The sequence below is a fragment of the Argopecten irradians genome, chromosome 1, assembly GCF_041381155.1.
Source record: "Argopecten irradians isolate NY chromosome 1, Ai_NY, whole genome shotgun sequence".
Classification (NCBI taxonomy): domain Eukaryota; kingdom Metazoa; phylum Mollusca; class Bivalvia; order Pectinida; family Pectinidae; genus Argopecten; species Argopecten irradians.
Window position 1 is genome coordinate 21,791,642 of NC_091134.1, and position 22,394 is coordinate 21,814,035.

At 35.4% G+C, this 22,394-nt stretch overlaps 1 protein-coding gene across 1 annotated transcript; it reads right to left on the bottom strand.

The window, feature by feature from the left end:
• Positions 1-4,295: 4,295 nt before the first annotated feature.
• LOC138320745 (alanine--glyoxylate aminotransferase-like) lies at positions 4,296-7,899 on the bottom strand. Its single transcript, XM_069263926.1, has 6 exons — positions 7,796-7,899; positions 7,356-7,451; positions 6,670-6,739; positions 6,110-6,205; positions 5,637-5,719; positions 4,296-5,348 (listed from the first exon to the last, which is right to left on the bottom strand). The coding sequence occupies exons 2-6, from the start codon at positions 7,400-7,402 to the stop codon at positions 5,192-5,194; spliced, it is 453 nt and encodes a 150-aa protein (XP_069120027.1). The 5' UTR covers positions 7,403-7,451; positions 7,796-7,899; the 3' UTR covers positions 4,296-5,191.
• Positions 7,900-22,394: the final 14,495 nt, after the last annotated feature.

Sequence of the window (22,394 nt, forward strand, 5' to 3'; positions counted from 1 at the left end):
AAGGGATTCTACGTACTATTTAAAAAAAAATGTCTCTCGAAAGATTCATTTGTTTATATGACTTAGCAAGACAATTAATTCATTATTAACTGTGTTACACAACAATGTGCCGATGGTGTGAAAAAGGTATGTTCAGATCGAGCAGAGTTGCATAATGATATGACGACATTCACAATTATCATTTCTAAATGCAGGTAACTTTAAATTAAATGTATCATGTTAAGAGCGCTTTAAAATCATTAAAATATATCGTAATACTCACCACAGCCATTCTAAATCGGACACCCTCAAACACCAAAATCTTGCGCCTTCTGGCACTCCCACATTCATCAAAATGCATCGTAAAATTCTAAATCGTAATATTTTTTCTCGTAGGAGGCACTTGGACCCCCAAACACCAAAATATCGCACCTTCTTCGGCGACCATGGCAATTTGCGTATTCATTAATTTCCTTTTAGCGACGCCACTGTCTATAAATGTGTACCAAGGATTGTACTTAACGATATATAAAAAAAGTTTATTAAGTATATATGGTTGTGTGTTGAATTAAAGAATTAATCTCCTCCTGTGGATGCGGGGCGAGGAGGGGGGTTGGGTTCCAAATATTGAGGACCTCCCCCCCCCCTCCAATTATGTTTCATGTTCATATATGCCACTGAGATAGCTTTAAATCTATCGGCTATTACACTTAATTAGGCCAATGTAACCAATAAAATATAAGTTGCCACTTAGTGGTGTTATTACATCTATATCCATTAGCCGGATGAGATTTTCAGCGACCCCGATTTCGAACTCAAAGATGCACTCGGTTCTCTCCGTTCCGTTATAAACAGAAAATGCCGACAGATACAGTCTATTGTTGTGTTTGGCGATATTTAACGTTGATAAACATTGCCAATATTTCAAATAAATTGTTGTAATTTTGAAAACTTCCTAATTCCAGGTATAAGAACGTTTGTAGGAAGTCAAAACCCTTCAGAAATCTATGTAATTCTAATGATTTAGTACCTTTTTAAAATGGTATTTTCTACTCCAGCTTAGCAGGGAATGGGACGACTGGTTCTCCAGTTGTCAATATAATGTGACCGGGTGGGTGTGTTGCTTGCGTGTTTTCGGCAACATGTGTCAGTGATATAGCACTATGAAAGGGCAATAGTTCCATTATACAAGAAGACACAACAAGTATATACCCCTGTCTCCAAAAACACGTACCACGCACTTTTCACACGAAACACACCTGTGGCGAAAATAGGCCTTACCGCTATGTCATGTGTAACACATATGCTTCGCTGTACGTGTGTTGTTATTGTTAACGTTAGGCAGACGCTTCATTGTCGGGGCAGTATACAGTGTAAGCGTTTCGGTGACTTTAATGTAGCGAACACCTCTAATACGTTTAATTAAACCCGAGGAGTTCCTAGACTGGTTCCCGTCTCAGTTACCTCCCTTGCGTACGCTTCACTGAGGACCGGTATACGTAGCGAGTAGCCATCTTGATTGGAAAATTCCAACTCCAGAGTAGTGCGCATCATTTCTGCGCATGATAATGTCATCATGGAGACGGCTACTTCCGTTAAGAGAAAATAACATCATTAACGTCGTTTCTATGGAAATACACTCAAAACTTCGTTAGCACGAAAGTGATTATCAAAAAAGGTTAAATAGTCATAAATAACTATTGTTAAATATAACGTTCAAATAAATGATTTAATCTTTACGTTAAAGAATCCGACGCATCGAGCGGTAAAGTGGATTCCCTCGCCTAAAAAATGTGAAGCCGGCGAACCGTGATAATGTAGATTGACCAATCAAAAAAATCTTCATGTTTACCACGCCTAACGGTCCCTAATGAGATGGAGCGCAGCCTGGCGTAGAGTTTGAGAACTAATGGAAGGGAACCCGTCTAGTGGAGTTCCGAGATAAATACCGATGAATGCCGCGTAGGGGCGCCTGCATTCTCTCGCAGTTACGTAAAAACGGATGCGAAGTGGCGGATTCGTTCACCAGTTTGTCCTGAACGTCGACGCTGTATAACTTCGACACAGGTAGTAGGTAGTGGCTACTGAAAGATAGAAGTGGCATGAATAAGTCCTTGCCTTGATCAGTGTCATACCGAGCGATAGGACCAGTAGTCGTATTGTATAGCTGTTGAGGTTAGAGCTTTGCAGCTCTTAGCTATACGTAGGGTCGAGTTATTGGCGACATCAGCTCACGACCACTAGCTAGGTGGTCGTGAGTAGGGTCACGACATAGGTAGTTGTGAGTAGGGTCATGACATAGGTAGTCGTGAGTAGGGCTGGTAACAGCTAATGTTGGCGACATGCTCGCAGTCAGCGGGCTACGAGCTAACAGTGTGTTGGTGTACACGTTTAACGACAGGCAGTCGTTATATTGTTGATGTGAAGGGCCTTGGTCAGCACTGAGTGTGTTGCGCTCTATTGTTATAGGAGTTGTCTCCCTTCATCTAGTTCATTTTTGTACAGAGAGGTACTCTGTCATATTATGCTTATAACGTGTATTGGACATAGAACATTGACTAGTGTTGCTGGTTGTAACCTAGTTTATCTGTATATATTGGCTGCTGTAGTATAGTTGGTAATTCATAATAGGGACCCAAGCATATCTTGGTAACAACCCCCGCCGGTACGTTACACACCGCATATATGGGAAGCCGTCCTTGCATGAACCTGGTTGTTGAAAAGACGTAAATCCATAACACTATTCTGTTATTTTATTTGATTATTAAAACAAAAAATGAGAAAATCATTCGAAGACTAAGAAATATGTATAATCCTTTACAAACCCATGTAAAAATATACAATTTACACACTGTAAAAACTCTTGTTGTTTATATGTAAAAATATCTCGTAAGTCCCAAAACACTAGTCAGGACAATGTAAAAATGTGAAATAAAATTGTAGACCTTTGTTTGACTTCGATATTTGACTGTGTATTCATTTTAACTGCCCGTAAGACAAACTATAAAGCAAGCAAAACACGTACTTTCGTACTAAGCTACTGGTATTCATAGGTTAATAGATTGTTCAAGTACTGATAACAGCAATAAAGAGAAAATCTGATTTGGTCAGCTAAAAAAAAAATCAATAAATCCGTTGATGTTGTGTCTTGTATGTATGAACTGCGATGTGCGTTTTTTTTGGAAGACTGCAGTATATTCGTTTTGTGTGTCTTGTATAATTGCTCTTTTTTATAATGCTATATCACTGAAGCATGCCACCGAAGACATTCACATTATACTGAAAAGGGGCGAACGAATCGTCTCCCTCCCATTATGCCCATAGCGCAAAACAGGAGCAGAAACTACCACTTTTATAGACATTGGTGTTTCTCGACAAGGGGTTAGAACTCAGAGCCTTCCTCACAGGAGCGAGCGCTTAACTGAAGGACAAAAATGGGGTGAACGGTGTCAACGGAGACGTAAAGAAGAAGAAAATAAATGAAGCAGTGAACTATTGTTTTCTTTCGTCTAGGTCTAACAGATGAATAAAGAATCTGTAGTAAAAACTTTATTGGCTTTACTTTAATCAAGTGTTTATACGAAGGACCACCGCGTAGTACAGGATAAAATGCTGAAGAATAACATGTTTAGTCATACATCGCCATTATTCCGTCTTTGCAAATTACAGAGTTAGCTCCCTTGCGGGTAGGTATCGATTGTTACGTCATTATTTTGTGAGCGCAATTCACGCCATTTTCTCCGAAAAGTATGACGTTACGCTCGAAAACACATGACGTCACAATCAATACCTACCCGCAAGGGAAGATAACTATGTAATATGCAAATACGGAATTGCAGAAAGAATGAAGTAATAAAAGAATGACAATGCCGCAAACAATACCTAACTAAAATCATTTATCAACTTGAAATGCTCTCTTCATTTAAGTTTATTTTAATTTATTTTTCTATTGTTGTAAAAATCACTATGTATGTGAATTATATAAAATTACAATGTAAATTATACGCAGTGTAACACACATGATGTAACAGTTATTTACACTAACCTACTGACAGGCAATGCATATTTAAACAAGTGCATTTTGTATTGTAGACGTTACTTTCAGCAGTTCTTAAGTAAATATGATTTGTTGACGGTCGATTGAATCAAATGAATTACAAATTTAAAGGCTTCCTGACATTAGAAAGGGCTGCAATAATTACAAAACTTTTTTGAAATACTAGAGTTATTTCTCCTCACACATAAGTGCGTTAGCGTATAAGAGAGTTTAAGTACACTCCGGTCAAAACATACTGGATGTATACTAATAAAAGAAACGATTCACAAGACAACAGTTTTCGCTTTGTTTTATTCAACATATATTAAATATAAAATTCTCAACAAGTATATTAAGTTTCTTCTTCACATACATATTTATATGATATTCCTACATGCTTGATATCAATGAGCATACTGCATGATATTTCTGTTTACAATGTATAAAAAACCCTTATAGAAATATTTATAATATAATGCTATACAGTACTAGTCTGTCTTTGGTATAATGCTGTTATAACTGATTTCTATTTCAGAATGTTATAAATGGACAATATTCACTTTATATAATATACGCATGTTTATAGATAACTCTAGAGTTACTTCCGAAGCTCCATTGAATGTTTACACTGTGTTAAAATAAAATAATAGTACTAAAAGTCGTATTACACATGTTAATAGGTTTTTTTAAGTTACGGAGATAATTTTTATGTACATATACTCTTTAATGTTATGGATTTTTACAGATTCTGAGATATATCTTTTATGACTTATCAAACAGACAACAAAAACTGCAATGTGCATGCAAGCTTCAAAACATAGAAATATGTACTTACTTAATTCTTAAGTCTTAATATTCTAATACAATTGCCTGTTTTTATGTAATTGCAATATAAATAAAATGACTACTGAACACAATATAATATTAATTTTGACGTTTACATATTTTTTTGTTGAATATGAAAAACATCATAAAGACAATAAAATGTTAAAGAATTAGCGTTATCGTTTGGTAGACTCGTCCGAATATAAAGCATACTTTTTCATTTACACAAACTGGCATTCCGCAACATTCGGAACTCCTCGGAGAACTATAAGCGATGCGTCCTCACATCATTAAAGTTGCACATTGTAGTTGCACATGATTGTACCGTTTCGGTTTGTTAGATTGTCATTTTTACAGTTTAGACTTCTGTCGTTCTAGTTGGATGCCCTCCTTCAAAGCCCGTAGTACTAGTTTTACATTATCAGGTGTGGCGTTATATCCCATAATTCCTACACGCCAAATTTTTCCCGCCAAATCTCCAAGTCCGCCAGATATCTCCACTCTGTACCTAAAATTTGTAATATTGTTATTGTACTACAGGTCTGGTTTGTAATGAAATCAGTTTTTGATAATTTGTATAACGTTTTAGAACAAAATTCCTCGTTACATTCAACAAAAATCAGACTTTCCTCAGTTATGAATAACACGAATGACCTTCTAAGCCAAATATCTGCCACTGTGAATAATGATTATCTAGTTATAGCAAACAAACCTTCCAACATTTTTTTACATGTTAAATTTAAGGCCACGTGCTATGAAGCCATAATGTAAATTGTATATGCTTAATTAAGCTTACGTTTTCATTGCGTAGTCAGTCACGTTTTTCCAGTTGACATCAGTCGGAACCTTAATGCCGGTTACACATGGCAGTCTGAGGGACTGATTAGTTTGAAAACATGGAAAATATATTACTCATAAACATTGAGACCAATCTGTTACCTCGAACTCTTTCACTTTAATTTAGTTACTTATTACGAACATTCTTTTTGTAATCAGATATGATGCTGTATGACATTTCCATAATTTTGTTGAGTTAACATATCACTACTACTGGGAAAGCGTATGGTTGTACCATCATGATTAAAGTTTCTTTAACCTGATCCACCTGATCATATTACTGTCATGTCCCAATAAATGAAGGAGAGATGTGCAAAAAGGCACTATATATCACAAAACATGAATGATAGACACGGCTTATACAACTTTGAATTCTCGTTACATCACGGCCATATGTTATTGTATATTATGTATAGACTAGTAGGTCAATACCTTGTCCTTAACTAATAGTTCTAGACCGAGGTTCGTCAAACCTTCATGTAGCATCTCTGCACATTGCCTATGGTTTTCCCAACTTGCCGCGAGCCCCTAAAAATTAAAAAAAGACATATTATCGTAATACATTAAAATAACTAGTTCATATAAAGACAATTTAATTGTTATAATACTAAATTCCTAACGTACCGGTAGTTCTTTCAGAAGAGCAAAGATTGTTTTTATAACAAATGATTCAATTTTAATTTGGAAGAACGAACGATGTTCTCAGTTCTCGCCATCTTTCGGGTTTTTTTTCGAAATTTCCTCCTTTTAGTTAAATGCTATATATCGCCCATGAGTCTCAGTTTCTCTAAAAGTTATTAAAACAGGCTTTATGTTTTCGCCACGTTAGCAGACCTTATATAGATTTTAATTAAAACGTAATATTCCCTCAGACGATTTTAAAGTACAGTTCGCCGCTGTTGCAGCCAATCGAAAACAAAGAAAAACAAACTGCATCATCATTAAATCGATGAAGGTGCTCGTATCAATTAGGGACCGCTAATATCACTGACCTCTTCCGCCAGTCTAGACAGTCCCTCCCTCAAGGCGTACACACTCGCTATAGGACCTGTGTGATGATATCTGATCAGCAATCAAACAAAAAACACAGTGATTAGTATCAGCATTCAAAAAGGAATGGGTGCTTAATTGGTGTAGCATTGTTGAAACCGCAAGACATAAGTAAATGGACAAGCAATAACAAGTTAATAACTGATGGAACATTTTGACCTTTCAACACTCAATGTGATATGAGGATTACGCTGCCGATTGCAGTAATGTGAGAAAGGTATCGAACTTACGACTGATGTCAGCGTAAGGAAACGTTGAATATTTCATCACTACTACTTTGCTTATTTCATATTTCTATTTCTATCCTTACACATGTTATTATACATCAGAATATTACTCGATTATATTTTATATGTTGATTTAAGGGTATTATTAATTTGATAAAACGACAAATATCATCAATTATCCGTAGACTAGGTATGGATTTTAGACTTATTCAGAACTAGGTCACACTAACAAAATTCCGGATGACATCTCCTTCTCAAAGTGGTAACCACTATGGTGACAACATATATCCTCCTGTACCCTTAGAGTTATATTTGCACCAGGTTTGTGACAACAGTTTTATACTCAGCATAACCAGTTTAAACATTCGGAACACCTCTTAACCACACTCCTCTGGACTTACCGTCGAGGCTCGTTGTCACAACCCCAATAATTTGCTAGGTGATTCATATCGAAATAATATGACCTCACAGGAACTTGACGACTTAAAACCTTGGCCCTACAATGGAAAGATCATTATACATCCAAGAAGATAGTATAAATTTCATGATTATCTATTTCTTATAAAATCACTGGGACTATGTGTTTGACCTATAGAACATTTTCAGACATTTCAATGCTAACTTCATGTTTATTAACTTCGATGAATTAGATGGGAGAAGTTTTCTGAAAATCGTTTGATGATGAATAACTTCATTTGAAGTGTTTAATACTATTTAGAAATAGCATTATATACAAAGAAGTAAAAATACATTTTTCATGTTGATACTTGGCCTTTTCTTTGAATGAAAAAAATACAAAAATAACATTATAAAAAAAGGATAGAAAAGACGGTATACATACTTGGCCCTTTCTGAGAACGAGATTGGACTGGCTCCCGGGGAGCACTCAACACCTTCTGTGCTCCAGTGTACATCACGTCAATTTCTAAAGCGTAAAATAACAGTTTAAGCCCCTTGACAAACCCTCCCGTTCTTTTTGTTTTTGTTTGAGATATAATTATATTTTAAATTTACTTGGCGTATCGTGTCGAATTCCGTAATATATAGCAACATTTCAAGGTTCCTGGTAACTTGACTTTCTCATCAAATTCAACATTTAGCACAAAAATAACATTGATTTGAATTCTCTTTGACAGGTGAGATAATACAATTATGTCTTTCTTTCAGGAGATCAAGGGTATATTTTTTCATGTCGATTTTCATTATCTATGACGAACACTTACAACAGAAAAAAAAAAGTTTCATCAGCGAAACGTTATAGGTTTAAAACTTTCTCATCAAATTGAACACTAAGCACAAGAATAACACATTGATATGCATTATCTTTGACAAGTCAGATAATATGATTATTGCTTTCTTTAAAGACATCTAGCGTATATTTTTATGTATGTCAATTTTCATTTAAATTAAAGAAACCAAATGTTTCATCGATAACACTTTACAGCTTTGCACGTGATGCAGTCACGATAGGAACGCCATCTGAACCGTTCATGAATACGAATTACGAAATATGATTACTAAGGCTCGATGCCACTGAATTTCACATCTACGTAATTTCAAGACCCTTCTACTCAATCTAATAAAATACAGATCCTTATTATAACTTAGAGGATCTATGACAACATCCCATCCCTTTGTAAACGGACAATCGAATTGCTGTCTGCAAAATCTTGAAAGTGATTTTCAGAGGACGAAATTGTTTGAAAAAGTTGTCAGAATTATAATCGTGCATGTAGTCATCTCGCCCAAAGAGCACAACAAAGCTAATTGTATAATGTATATTGAGGCGAAATGGCCGTTGTCAATTGGTGTAGCAATGTGTAGAAAATATAGTTTAATCTGAAGTGATAAAAAAGTCATCCGAACATGACCTCTCCATGGATATTGTCATATCTTCTATTGATCGGAGTGGCCTATACAAGGATCTATATTTCAATTTCAACTTGCCTTCTACTCTACTGTGTTTGAAACAATTTTGTGACGATGAAAATTAATAAATTAGCACGCGAATAAAGTTGTTCACAGTATCAGATTTTAATATATGGGTTTATAACTATACAAGCATATCATGAAAGGTTTCGAGTGTTATCAATGACAACATATGCAATCCTCTCAATATCGCTAAATCAGACCGTAACGCTTACTACCTCTTTGTCGAAAACATTTTTAAATTCCGTTTTAACGCGTGTCGAGTTCAAGCACAAAAACTTAACATTTGGAACAATGTTTTTTTCTTTGAAACATAAAAATTTTTAAATCGCGAAAATTTGCAAGGAACACATTTATCTGAATGTCGATCACAAAAAGTTCCTCTGTAAGATGGATATCTGGTTTGTTGATTGAGTTTTAACGTTAATCTAGCAGCTATGATCATTAATGGAAGGGCCTCCCGTGTATACAATGTGTGGAAGCTTCATTTTTTGTATTGCCCATTTAAAACAATAACCTATGAGAATCAATATAACCACATACTGAATAATTCTATATCCGTGAATGCGTTATTGAAAGAAAGTATGAGGATAGTAAATTTTGTCTCATTTGTTGAATTAAAAATTGATTATACATTACGAATGCTTGCAGGATTGTACAAAAGAATTATTGATAATTACCATAATGATTTGGCGTATGGTCGCTATGGCGCATTTTAAAATCATAACAATTTGAGAGTTAGTCCTTTTTGTCGTATTTTTAAAAATCTCATCAACAATTCAAAACACCAACAAGCCAGAGGAACAACACGATAAAACGCCTCAGAGATTACCGTATTCAGACACCATACAAAATATATTTGTGGAATCATGGTCAGTTTACAATTCTATATAATTGTATATATAAAAGATTAGGCGTCTGGACCAGACACCCATGACAGTCAATGAACAACAGACAAGAATGAATCGCCGAAACAAGAAAAACGAATTTTCAGCATCTGGAATTCTGAAATCCCACATCCATTTCAGCAGTTGACAGATTATTCAAAAGATATCCTAGATTATATAATACAAAGTTACTGTAAGAACTGTAATCAATGCGTAAGATTGAGTGAAGAGATAGCATGGTTAAGCCAGTATAGCGAGGGAAATATCACGATTTCGCGGGCACAGTTGTGCTGTAAAAGATAGAGAATACTTGAAATATGAAATAAATGAAGTATGGTTGCATTATAACGTACTTGTTATAATTATTTTCACATTTCAAAACCTACATCAAAGATACTCCCATTATTGGAGTCCACAATACTTGCCCAATCGTCATGTAAACATTTGGTACCCCCTCCTAAGAGCTGCCACAGAATCCACGAGCAACAGACAGTTATATCTGTAAAACAGATCATTAGAATTTCAACGAATGACATTCAGTAGTTTCTGTTACTCTATACATAGTTACATTTTGTGAAAGGATGAGTTAATGATTTAAGAAAAACCACTGACTAGCGGTCTGTACCTGGCTTACCGCCCCACAACTCAGTGGCGGACGGCTTGTGCAAATACATGTATCTTATTTTTTAGGATCAATTTTAACTCATTCGACCACTGCGTTGGAACACGCTCAGCCCTATATAGGCCTTTTTTGGGTTATGTCCCCTGGGCGAGAGCGCAAAAAAGGTAGGTTTTGCTCAGGTTTTTACTTAAGGGTCAAAAGTGTAGGTACGGTAATCAATGGATACCGTAAAAGATCCTAAAGCTAGTCGCCTTTTACGAGCATCGTTTGTTTTGATTAATTATCGTCCTATAAACAGACAGTAGGTCATGTTAATGGACGGCCTCCCATGTTGGGTATATGATACGTTGCGGTGTGCGTGGATTTTTGGGGAGGACTGCGGTATATTCTTGTTATGTCTTCATGTTAAGCCAAACTGTTGCCCTTTTTATAGTGCTATATCACTGAAGCATGCCGCCGAAGACACCAACCAACACACACCCCCGGTCACATTATACTGACAACGAGGAACCAGTCGTCCCACTCCCGTTATGCTCAGCGCTAAAGAGGAGCAGAAACTAACACTGTTTAAAGACATTGGTGGTGTACTCGTCCAGGGGACAATAACCGAGAGCCTACCTTTACAGAAGTTGAGCGCTCAAGCTACGACCAAAAGTGAGATTGTGTCAAGGGAAGATGTTAAGGAAGAAGAAAAGTAAGATTAGGATCATGAATTTAGGGGCTCGCAGGTACAATTCTAAAGCTGCAGGGCCCCTAATAAAACTTAAAATGTTCAAGCAGGTGAAACCATGATCGAGCTAATGGTACATATAACAATAACAACAAGAAGAAAACAATGTTAAATTAATTATGAGAACAAAACGAGTAATCACCGCTACCATTAATTTCCAAATAACGATGCTCAGGAGGTTAACAAACATGGTTTAGGACTACATAATGCCCATCCCACGGAATGTAATGCAGTCTTTACTGATTGGCGAGAAACAACAGACGCCAATGATTACTGACCAAGATAATCAAAGGCGACCCATTAAGACAATGAGAGACGATCAACAGTGGTGACTAACAACAAGCAAGCGTAATCTAGGACAAGTCAAGATTAAGTTAAAATAGATTCAAATAATGTCTTTCGCAAATATATTAAAATAGTGTATCCTAAAGACTGGTATTATTAGCTCATCCTCCTTAGAGGGGCTTGGTAATATGTAGCGGATATTTTCATCCTTTAATTTTCTACGTCTCTCCTTTCCCTAAAAGAATATTTTTTGGAATCTTATTTACCGTAATAAAATATGATGATTAGATACAATCCGCAATAGTAGCCTTAGAAATAGTAAACATTATTTTGGATAGAGGAGAAATTGCCTCCGGAAACAAAAATGAATCCTCATAATTGCGCATAATGTTGCTGGAAAAGTTGATATCTGTTTTATAACAAAAAATGATATTGTTATTTATTATAGGACAAGGAGTACATTTTCTTGGATGTATCACCTTCAACTAAAGCCTTAAGCCAAACGTGTTTATATTGCCGTCTATAACTCATATTTGTTACTGAGTTACTTTCCACATTTTAGAGCTCTATTTTTGTTTTATTTGATGAAAATTAAATCAAGACAATTTTTTTTCAGTTTATGTGACTGCTAAATGAAATATAAATAACAATTGTCAAAAGGGAAATGGCTGTCATAAATTAAAATGATTGAAAATTAAAAAAGAAAAAAAGAGAAGACAAAAACTTACCTTGTCAAATCGATATTTTCCATGGGACATTTCATACTACCACAATTGTCAATATGTTTCACAAAAGTGATTTTTGATGCTTTGAACAAGTTTCGATTTAGAAATTGTTAAGTTATCTCCTCAATATTAACCAAAGGTAATGAATGTATTTGATGGAACCATAACAGAAGTCCCCCAAACAAAACGTGTTCCGTAATTCAATAATCCACAAAGATCAGGGTGTCTTCTTTATGAACGAATCTAAATTTTCAGACTCACTCAGAGGACTTTATTTCGTTTTACCATGGCAACTGAATTTTCGAAAACGCTGCCCAAGTTATTTCGCATACCCTTTAACCCCCGGGTACTAATTTTCAGCTTGAATCGGACAAAATAAGGATACCCACGATTATACGAATTTTCATCCGAAAATCAACCTACAAAAACTCAAAAACCGGAAATGAGGCCTCTGTGCTGCCATCTTAGGACTTCTGATAGGGGGAAAAAAACCTTTATGCCTCAACCACACACCCTAATGAGTTATGTTTGTTATGTTTCTTGATAATCGCGCCCAGCACTTTCTGATCTGCTGAAAACCCCGGCGCGTGAAAGAAAGTGGAAGAAATAAATAAGATTAAAATTATAATGATTATACTAATAAGTAAAACGGAGCAAAAACAATATGTCCCCCAACCAAAATTACATTATATCCTTTTAGCACACTAGCTCTCAATTAATACAAAATTCTAACCTTTTAGCTACAATTTTTAAATGTTACTGTAAACTATTTACAATTTAACAAAAAACATGCAAAAATGACATAGCCAAGTAAACTTCAAAAATTAATACATCATTTGGAGCTGAATTTATATACTGTGTTCATGTTTTGTTTATCACTACTATTTGACCTACGCTAGATGTGTGTCTGCACAAACGAGTTTTACTCGCTAGCTAATCAAATACCGGAGGTATACGATCTACAATGGCTACTCTCTGTGAGTCCGTCTTTTTAAGTAAACTATTATCTAAGAAATGTCAATCTGTTGTCCACCATCATACTTGTGGCCACAGTTTTGCCGACGCCCTCTAACGGTCTGTCATTGTTGACCCAGACGAATCTTTCCCCGTGCGTGAAGAAACAATACCCGACGGTTTAGGTGCCTCTAATCCCCTGCCAAAATGTAAAATCGTGTTAAATGTAATACTTAATCAGTTTATGAAGGTAGCCACGAACGATGAAAAATAAATACTCGAAGTCGAAATTATTTGCGATAAATACTACCAACAGAGTGAAGTTACGTGTTTTTTAACACTTCACCAATACCTAATGAACAAAGACAAAAACACCGCAACTAGCAGGTCTACTGATTACCAGACAAACATGATATACACCAATTTAAAAGCTAGAAAATATGTTTTTTGTTGGAGGACGATTTTTTCATGTGTATCAATGATAGGTGTAACACATATAAGCCTTGACAAAAAATTCAGTTTTGTGGTGAACTAACAAGTTCGACAACTATTGGATATTAAACATTTTTAAGCATCTAATCGATATACCAGGTGATTGTTGCTAATGAGAAAATATGAACAAATCTTACACCCATTTACGGTATTCTGTATGCATATTAAGATGAACTAATACTTTTATCTTCAACGAAAATGCTCACCATTACTATCGTTTTCCTTTCTTGATGTATTAGTAATGTACGGTGTGGTTCGTCATACTTTCAGCTTTGCATAGTGACTGTAATAATAAGCGTCCGTTTTTCGTCAATATTTGGACAAAGACTTTCAAAAACCAATTTATGCGGCACTTTAAATACAAAGTTCATGAGAGGACAGGCCTTAAGTACAAAAGGGTTCAATAGTAGAAGCTGTATCCAATGTGGATACAGAAGCTCTGTCGAGAGTGTATGTGCGCAGGTCATACTTAGTATAAGGAATCTTGCAGTTGTTCTAGTTGTTTCTGTGATGGATTAATGATAGAAGCCATGGGATTTTACTGCGTATTTGCACCGACTATAATACCTATATAAAGGCCCACCTACCTTCTCTATATCAACCAGATCATAAAACTACCTGCCCCATAAGGTGTTGTTTATCTTCTTCACGGAAGCACCTAAAATAACATTCATCTTAAATCAGTTACACATTGACAGTTTTGTACATTACGTTTTTTAACGATTTTTGTTAATTTCGAATTTGTTAATCACATTAGTTTCCTTATTTTTTCAAGTCAACTCCTTTTACGAAAATGTTAGTGTACCCCTGGAATGTCGAGGATGAAGGATGTATTGTGACCATTTAATTTAAACCATTAGTTCGTATCAAAATAGTCCCTTAATTCCAAATGTTCGGCCCCTTGGCCACTCAGAATAAACAGAACACTGTTAAGTGGTATCAGTCCAGAGTTTCCTGTAGTAACCTGGATATTGTGCCAAGAAGCCCAAAAAATTTTGTAAATAAAACAAATCATTTTTTGTTTGACCTCAATATAATCTATTCTTCTCATGGGGGAAGATGGATTTTTTAAAAAATTTTAGTTACATATATGTTATGAAAATATATATATGTAATATATAACATGAATGATTACTTAACTAATTTTATATTAACTGCTCTATTAACGTGAGAAAAATACAAGATGCCCATGCCTTAACGTCACCTGATAATTGATACAAAACAGTTATGGTAATTAACTGATGTCTTTTTGTTCATGAAATAGAACTTACATCTAAAGGTATATATACAACATTTCATTAAGGTTTTTTAAATATTTACACTACACATTATTATGGTTCACAAGGGTTCAATAATTTAATAATTGCAAAAGCAAATAACGCCGTTCAATACGTTAGAGTTCCGAATCAAGCTTGTTTTCAAACTCCGGAGCATGTTATTGATAATTTTTGAATCCCAATTGAAATTCCCTAAAATAGAAGTTTTCATCAACATCGGTGTCAAATTTACTCCAGTAACATGTTGTCAACAAGATTCAATAGGGTATATCTATGCAAAGGACAAAAACGTTCACTAAGTTACAATCATATCAGGACGATTTTCGAACCATTGTTTGAGATCCTTCCAATCGAAGTCGAAAATACTAAGTTATCAATGGAACTGCGTGTGCATATTTATTCTAATGTTATCGGATTCACAAGGTCCATAAAGAAATAAATAGTTGCCAAAGATCAATAAGAATACAGTAAAATTATCGTATGATCAAGTTGATTTACAAACTCAATCGGGATATTTCTAATGTGTGGTCTTCATACAAAATTTTCATTAAGCTAGGTTCATATTTACAAAACTTTATCGCTTGCGCAAGGTCCCATAGTAGTTATTAGTGCAAAGAGCAATACCTACGTAATTAACTGTCGGAAGTCATGCTGGTTATATTGATCGTCCTTCGGATATCGATCCAATGTTAGTATAACACGACAGAGAGTTTTCATTTAAGCTCGATTAATATTTGTAAAAGTTCTGCCCCGTTAACAATGGCCAAAAGATATTATCTTTGTGCAAAAGGGTAATATCTCCGTAATTATAGATAGAAACAAGATTATTTTCGTAACTCTCGTCCGAGATCTTTTCTAATGTTAGTTCTACATACAGTTTTCGTTAAGCTACGGTTTATAATGACTACAATTTATCGATGCGCACAAATATGTCCAATTATCATTAAGCGAGCAAAGGCAATAATTCCGTAAATTACCGTCGAAATGCATGGCTGTTTTTTTCGAACAATCCTGAGATTCTTAAAATGTTAAGTCTACATACAATGGTGTCATTAAACTCAGATTTTATTTACTCAAATTTATCGCGTTCACATGTCCCAATTATAACTATTCGTGCAAAGGGCAACAACTCAAGTCTTTTACTCAAGTATAGCGCGTTTATAAACGGATTATCGCACGGTACGGACGACCGTACGACGGCACGACCACGGAAAAAGACTAATCGCACAAAGATCACGCATTACACATTGATCATTTGACTAAAAAATCGTAAAAAAAGCGCGACGACATAATGTACAAAACTTATATGTATTCACGATTTGTCATAAATTCCTTGATCTCACGCATGAATTTCATTAAGAGTCCTTGATCACGCAAAGATTGTCAATAAAAGTCCTTGATTCACGCACGGAAGGCAATAAAAGTCCTTGAACTTCGCGTTAACGGAGGTCGGTTCAGAGTTCTTGAATCACGGACGATATGACAGTAAGAGTCCTTTATCACGGACGGATATCAGAAATAGTTCTTATGTCACGCTCGGAAGACAGTAGAGAGGCCTTGATCACGCACGATTGACAGATTCCCCTTGTTAACGATCTTATGTCCAGTCATTGACCATGGACCACGTCACGGATGTAGTGTCATTCAGAGACCTTGAACACGCAACGGATATCAGTTTAGAGTCTTTGATCACGCTACAGATGTCAGTAGAGTTTTCTTGTTCACGCGTGGAAAGTCAGTTAGAGTCCTTGATACACGTACGGAATGTCAGAAAGAAGAATTCTTTGATCACGCAACGGATTGTCATTAAAGAGTCCTTGATCAACACGCCAGGATGTCCAGAAAGAGTTCCCTTGTGATCACGCACGGCGGAAAGTCAGTAAGAGTCCATGATCACGCACTGGATGTCAGTAAGAGTCCTTGTAATCACTCACGAAAGTAAGGTTTTCGCGCAAGGATGTTAACAATAACGAAAGAATTGACATATTCTCAAAAATAAGTTGGCATAGTAGAAGGTAATCGTATGCGTGACTGACGTCTGTCGTAATTGAGGATCGATTACACATTGACATAAGTCTAGTAACGTTCACCGTTTCCTGGCTGCCATATCTGCGAAGCGGTTCGTCCCCCATACCGACCAATTATACAAACTAAGAAGTCCTAACCTGGCTCCAGTAAAGTATACAGCAAGCAGCTTCCATGGCGGCATGTCCTTTCAATACAGACAAATCCATTAAATTCAAAAATAGAATTTGAAATTCTAAAATTAAAAAAAAAATCCAAATTATTAAATTCATAAAATTTTCGACATGAATCAATGGAGACTTTTAGTAACTCCTCATATGTAACACTATCGGGTAAAGTTTATCAGAGACGCCTGTTATCTAAACCATCAACATACACAATATATAAATAAATCATCATTTGTCTCCCAGGAATCTAGAGCGCATGTAAAGATCGTGCGAACAGTTTATGTATACTTCGGCTTACTCTAATGTAACTTCAATAGATCTTAAACATAAGTTATGTCTCGTCTAAAAGGGATAGTGTAGTGTCGCAAAAAAGACAGATTTACATTCTCTTCCCAACCACTTCCTAACCTAATCCTCTGAAAGTCAAGTCATCACGCAATTTTGTATCCTGGCCTAGGACTCTCCTGCTAACATGTGTCACAGTGAGCAAACAGGCATCTATTTATGGCCCAGTGAATAGTAAATAATCATAAATTTAGTGGTCAATCTTGTTCTACATATTACACACGCGAACTTGTAAACACTAATATGTCTTTATCGTGCCGTCAAACATGTAGAATCACTTCGATAGTCTTTGAGATATCGTTCGTGGCCCAAAGGAATAAGAAATGGTGAAAGTACTATAAGAACTATTGCAGTGTCTCACAGACCTTTCACCATATCAATTTTGTCTATGTATTTCACCACAGATAAGAGGGATTATTGAGTACAGACCTATAAACAGAATAATACATAATATATGCCATATTACATTAATATGAAAAAATACAACAAAGCACTCGATACTTTGCAAGGCCTATCTGGCCATGCACAGATGTCTTCCGTCTGAAACACGGACGCCTTGTGAATGGTTAGAAGATACTTTGGCAACACAAGTCTGAGTTCTGTTATATTATTCATACAATTATATAGTAATTTTATTTTGAAAATGGTGGCAATAATAACTTATGAATCTCAATAAACATGAACCACAGAGAATGCATGATGGTTTTTTTTCTAATTAAGTAAAGTATTTTTCTGTAGTTGAAATACATATGTTTAAATATACTGATTGATCAAGGGAACGAATGGTAATGGCTAACGTTCAATGGATTCCTCTATTAAAACATTGGGAATATAGGATAACATGTTAATTGACAGTGTTGTATTTGGTGGTGAATATAGAATATTCCTGTCCGCGCATTATTTATATTATAAAAATAGTGTTTGTACTAAAATAAAAAGTTCAAATTAAGCATCATCCGTTGGTCATAATAAGACTATAAACCAGTAATAAACCATTAAACCGCGAGTTTCAAAGTACGTATTCTAACAATCAAGTAATAATTTTGCCACTTTGTGAAAGTGAATGTGGAAGATAAGGTCAAATTCAACCATGTACATTATTTTATCATTCCATCCAGACTAGTCAGTAACTGACGGGTATGACCGAGAGTCAATAATAGTTTACAAATCATATAAATACCTACACTGACCAACCGATCGGTCCCTGAAACAGAGATGTATTCAAACTGGAACAAAGATTGTAAAGTATAACATTCTATTAATTGTTTCTTTCGCATTTCTATTACAGATAAAAAAATATATTATAGAGCCTATAAATGCGCGTGACCAGTACACAGACCGAGATCATCCTGGATCTGCATCAACACATCGTAAAGTATAGCGAGAGAGATCGGTCTCCAGACATTAGAAATCCCTTCCTTTATGTAAGACCATAACATCAGTATTTCACTATACCACACGTGTCTGTCATCAATAATTTGTCTGGATAACGACCCCATATAAATACACATAACATATATTCGGCTTGTCTATCGGAATTAGTAGATTATTATACTCACGTTAACATGATTTGTACAAGATCAAAAGGAGTAATAATGCATGAAGTGCTTTTGAAATTTACACATACAGAGCATATTGCATGTAATACTTTTATGGCTCCTACAAGGACACAGAGAATAACTCATAACAAAAGGAGGGGTTGGGACTAATTAAACCATATAGAACCGAAGATGGCCAAGTCGTAAAACAAACAAAAATTGTTATATGACTGGGGCGTTTTGCCGTTTCTGAATTGACTAGAACCGCTAGTACAGGTCTTGACAGAATACAATACTCAACCAGAGACCGATAGAACACCCTGCTTTCAGAAGTTGACATTGCAAATCCGGTAACATGGCTCTGATTATGATAGCACTGGAATCCCACGGTCCTCTTCCTACATTTTTATGACCAATCACAAATATAGCTATTGCGTTCATGGGCGCGTAGGGCAAAAGCCCAAATCAAACAATGGCTGACAACAGATTTGTAGGCCTAGGAAAAGGTAAATTGCACAGCGTTAAATGGTAAGCTTGTATATTCGAAAATTATAATTAATAAGAAAGTAATAATAGAATTACTTAAAGTAACCTACAATTGTACTTGGAGATACGTACGTGGAAAGAAGATTTTTCTCTTTCGACCTCTTCTTTATTAATTAAATTTTATTTTATTTTTATTCTTTTTATTGTTTCTTCTCCTTTAATATTCCCTTTCCTTTATTATTTTTGTCAAATTATAATGTGCGCTGTCCTTGAGAGCTTCAAAAAAAATTTAAATTATTATAAAATAGGAAAAACTTGTATCCAACATTTCAAAATAATAACAAAAACAATTTATTGGACTTTTTGTAGGTTAAAACGAGGAGTGTTAAACCTTTGAAAGTGAGATAATTTCCCTCGGCCATCGGCCTCTGCGAAATTATCACCTTTCTCAGGTTACACAATTCCTCGTAAAAACCTAGCAAAAGTCAATATTTTGTATACTTGGTGGAATGGATGTTTAGATGTAGTTAAGAAAGTAGATAGTACTACATACTTACAGTTGTGTTGTTTCCAACTTCGAATATGCAAAATCAAATTGAAGATTTTTTTTGAAGTATCTATATTCACCTGCTAAAAGATATAGAAAATAATGACCGATCTATATTGTCGTAAAAATAGATACAAAATCATTAAATTCTTTGTTTCTACAGTTTACAAATACTTCTTTTTTAATAAGTAATATTACCTGTGGCCAGAAACGCAGACTGTCCATATTCTTTGTTCGTCTGGAAAACGTATTTTATGCCATTCTTCACTTCATCCATTATCTACAAACTAAAACATTATCACTTTCAATTCTTCCAGCACTCAAAGTGTTGATTAATATTAACCTCAATATTAAAGACTCCGTTGGTGATAACGGTACATTCCTCATTGACAGGACCGTTACGTAGCAAGGACGTATAACAATTAACGGCAGCAAAGAAGCACAAGATATACTTATATCACGGATAAAACTTTGAGAGGATAATGAGCGAAAGCATCACTCCCATATGAAAAACATGTATCTTGCTAACTGTAAAATTTCCGGTGCTTATAAATTTAGAGAGTTCAGAAAAGTAAATCACCGATAGGGCATTTGAACTACCGTTTCAAATTAAGCTTTTTAACTGAAAATCAACGAAAATAAATTGTGAAGCTGTTAGCTATATGTATATATCTACGATGAACACGATAGTGCCAACTCGTTAAATACCAGATATATTCGCTATCGCCAAAGTCTTCTGGTTTCTGATGATTGAGAAAGGTTCTATGGATCATTGGACGGCGGTTACGAATAAAGCATACGAGGTATATTCCTCATAGAGTCATCCATTATGTCTCTAGCAAATACGTAATAGAATGGCCCCGCAAATGGAAGTGTATTAAATAGATTTAAGCGATGTTTTTAAACGCTTAGACTGTATGAAGAGTTACAAAACATGTTAAGCGCCTCTTACATACGCCATTTCCATCAAGAGTATATAAAAAGTTTGCGGCAAGATTTATTATCCTGATGGATCAGGCTTAAACAGTACGAAAAGCTTAGTCTATTAAACGTTTTGATAAATGGTCTCTGAATTAGTTTTAAAAACGTTAGCTTGCCCGGGTGAACGGATAATGCTATTTGCTTTTGGATTATTATGGAAGTCAATGTCTTGTCATAATCGTATTGTAACGTTTATATGACGTCCATAAGGTACTTATAGGTTGTTACTAAGAATTTGCAGCTATTTCTTAACTATCAAAGTCCATTAAAGCAAGGTATTCTTCCCTTGATGCGCGTCACAACTATGAGGCAATGCATGCCTTCTAAAACAAGACCATTTCACGAGATATAACCACCCATTGTCTCCATGTTAGGTTTTTACATTTCAGGTATTATGTTTATGTATACAACGTTCATGATTATTCTACAACCAATTTGAAAAATACATTTTGTATATATATAGACAGCATTTGTGAAGGGAGTAAAAAGTTACGACCTGGAACGTAAAAAGTGTAGACAACGGTCTTCTCAAAAACAGATCCCATGTCTGAAATTTGGCGTTTCTGTCAGTGCATTATTGAAGTATTCATTTTCAGCTTATAAATGATATTATGCTTAGTGTTACGGATGGCCACTATTGTTATAGTGGTTTCTCGACTAGCTTATGTGTAACAAATGGAAAATCAGTATCCTGTTATACGTGATGCTATAGCTGAATTTTGTAATATAGTACTTACTGTCAAAATCACCTGTCCCTCAGCTAAAATACGACACATGAAGAGAGAGAAATTGTCTATGTTACCAGGTGGTCTATATTCACATGTTCAATTGGGTTGAAATTGGTCATTTTGGACCTAGAAATGTGTGGGTACTTATTACACAGGCGGTCTTTTTATACAGAAGTGGACGGGTTTGGCTGGGTTAACTATATTTTATACATAATACATTTATATTATTGGACGCCGTCGATACACCGTAAGTGTATCAATTGATATTAAGATCAAGTTGCACGTTTCTATGGTAAAACAGTAACATATTTAACGAAATACACATGTGTAGGCTTAAAGCATATTAGACACGTGATCCTCCCGAAAATTAAATTTTGTATAGATAGTAGCATGGTGTTGATTAGCTATAACCTTAAAAGGACCAAACACAAACACAGTAGGATTACTACTACTACAATATTCTATTGCAACGCAATAAGGCCATCTACAGTTTCCATGGTCTAGTGTCCAGGATACCCGAGATTTAAGTCGAATAACAAAAACGTGAGGTTTTGTACCTAATCCATGCTGTACTAAACATTCTTTAACTATGTATTATATTTTTTTTCTATGGACGTCAAGCCCTGTCCGGGTTGTTTATCGAGAAAATAATGAAATGTGGCGACACGCTGTGCATCACATACATACCCTAATTTCACCATAGCCTGACCGAAATATTGTCG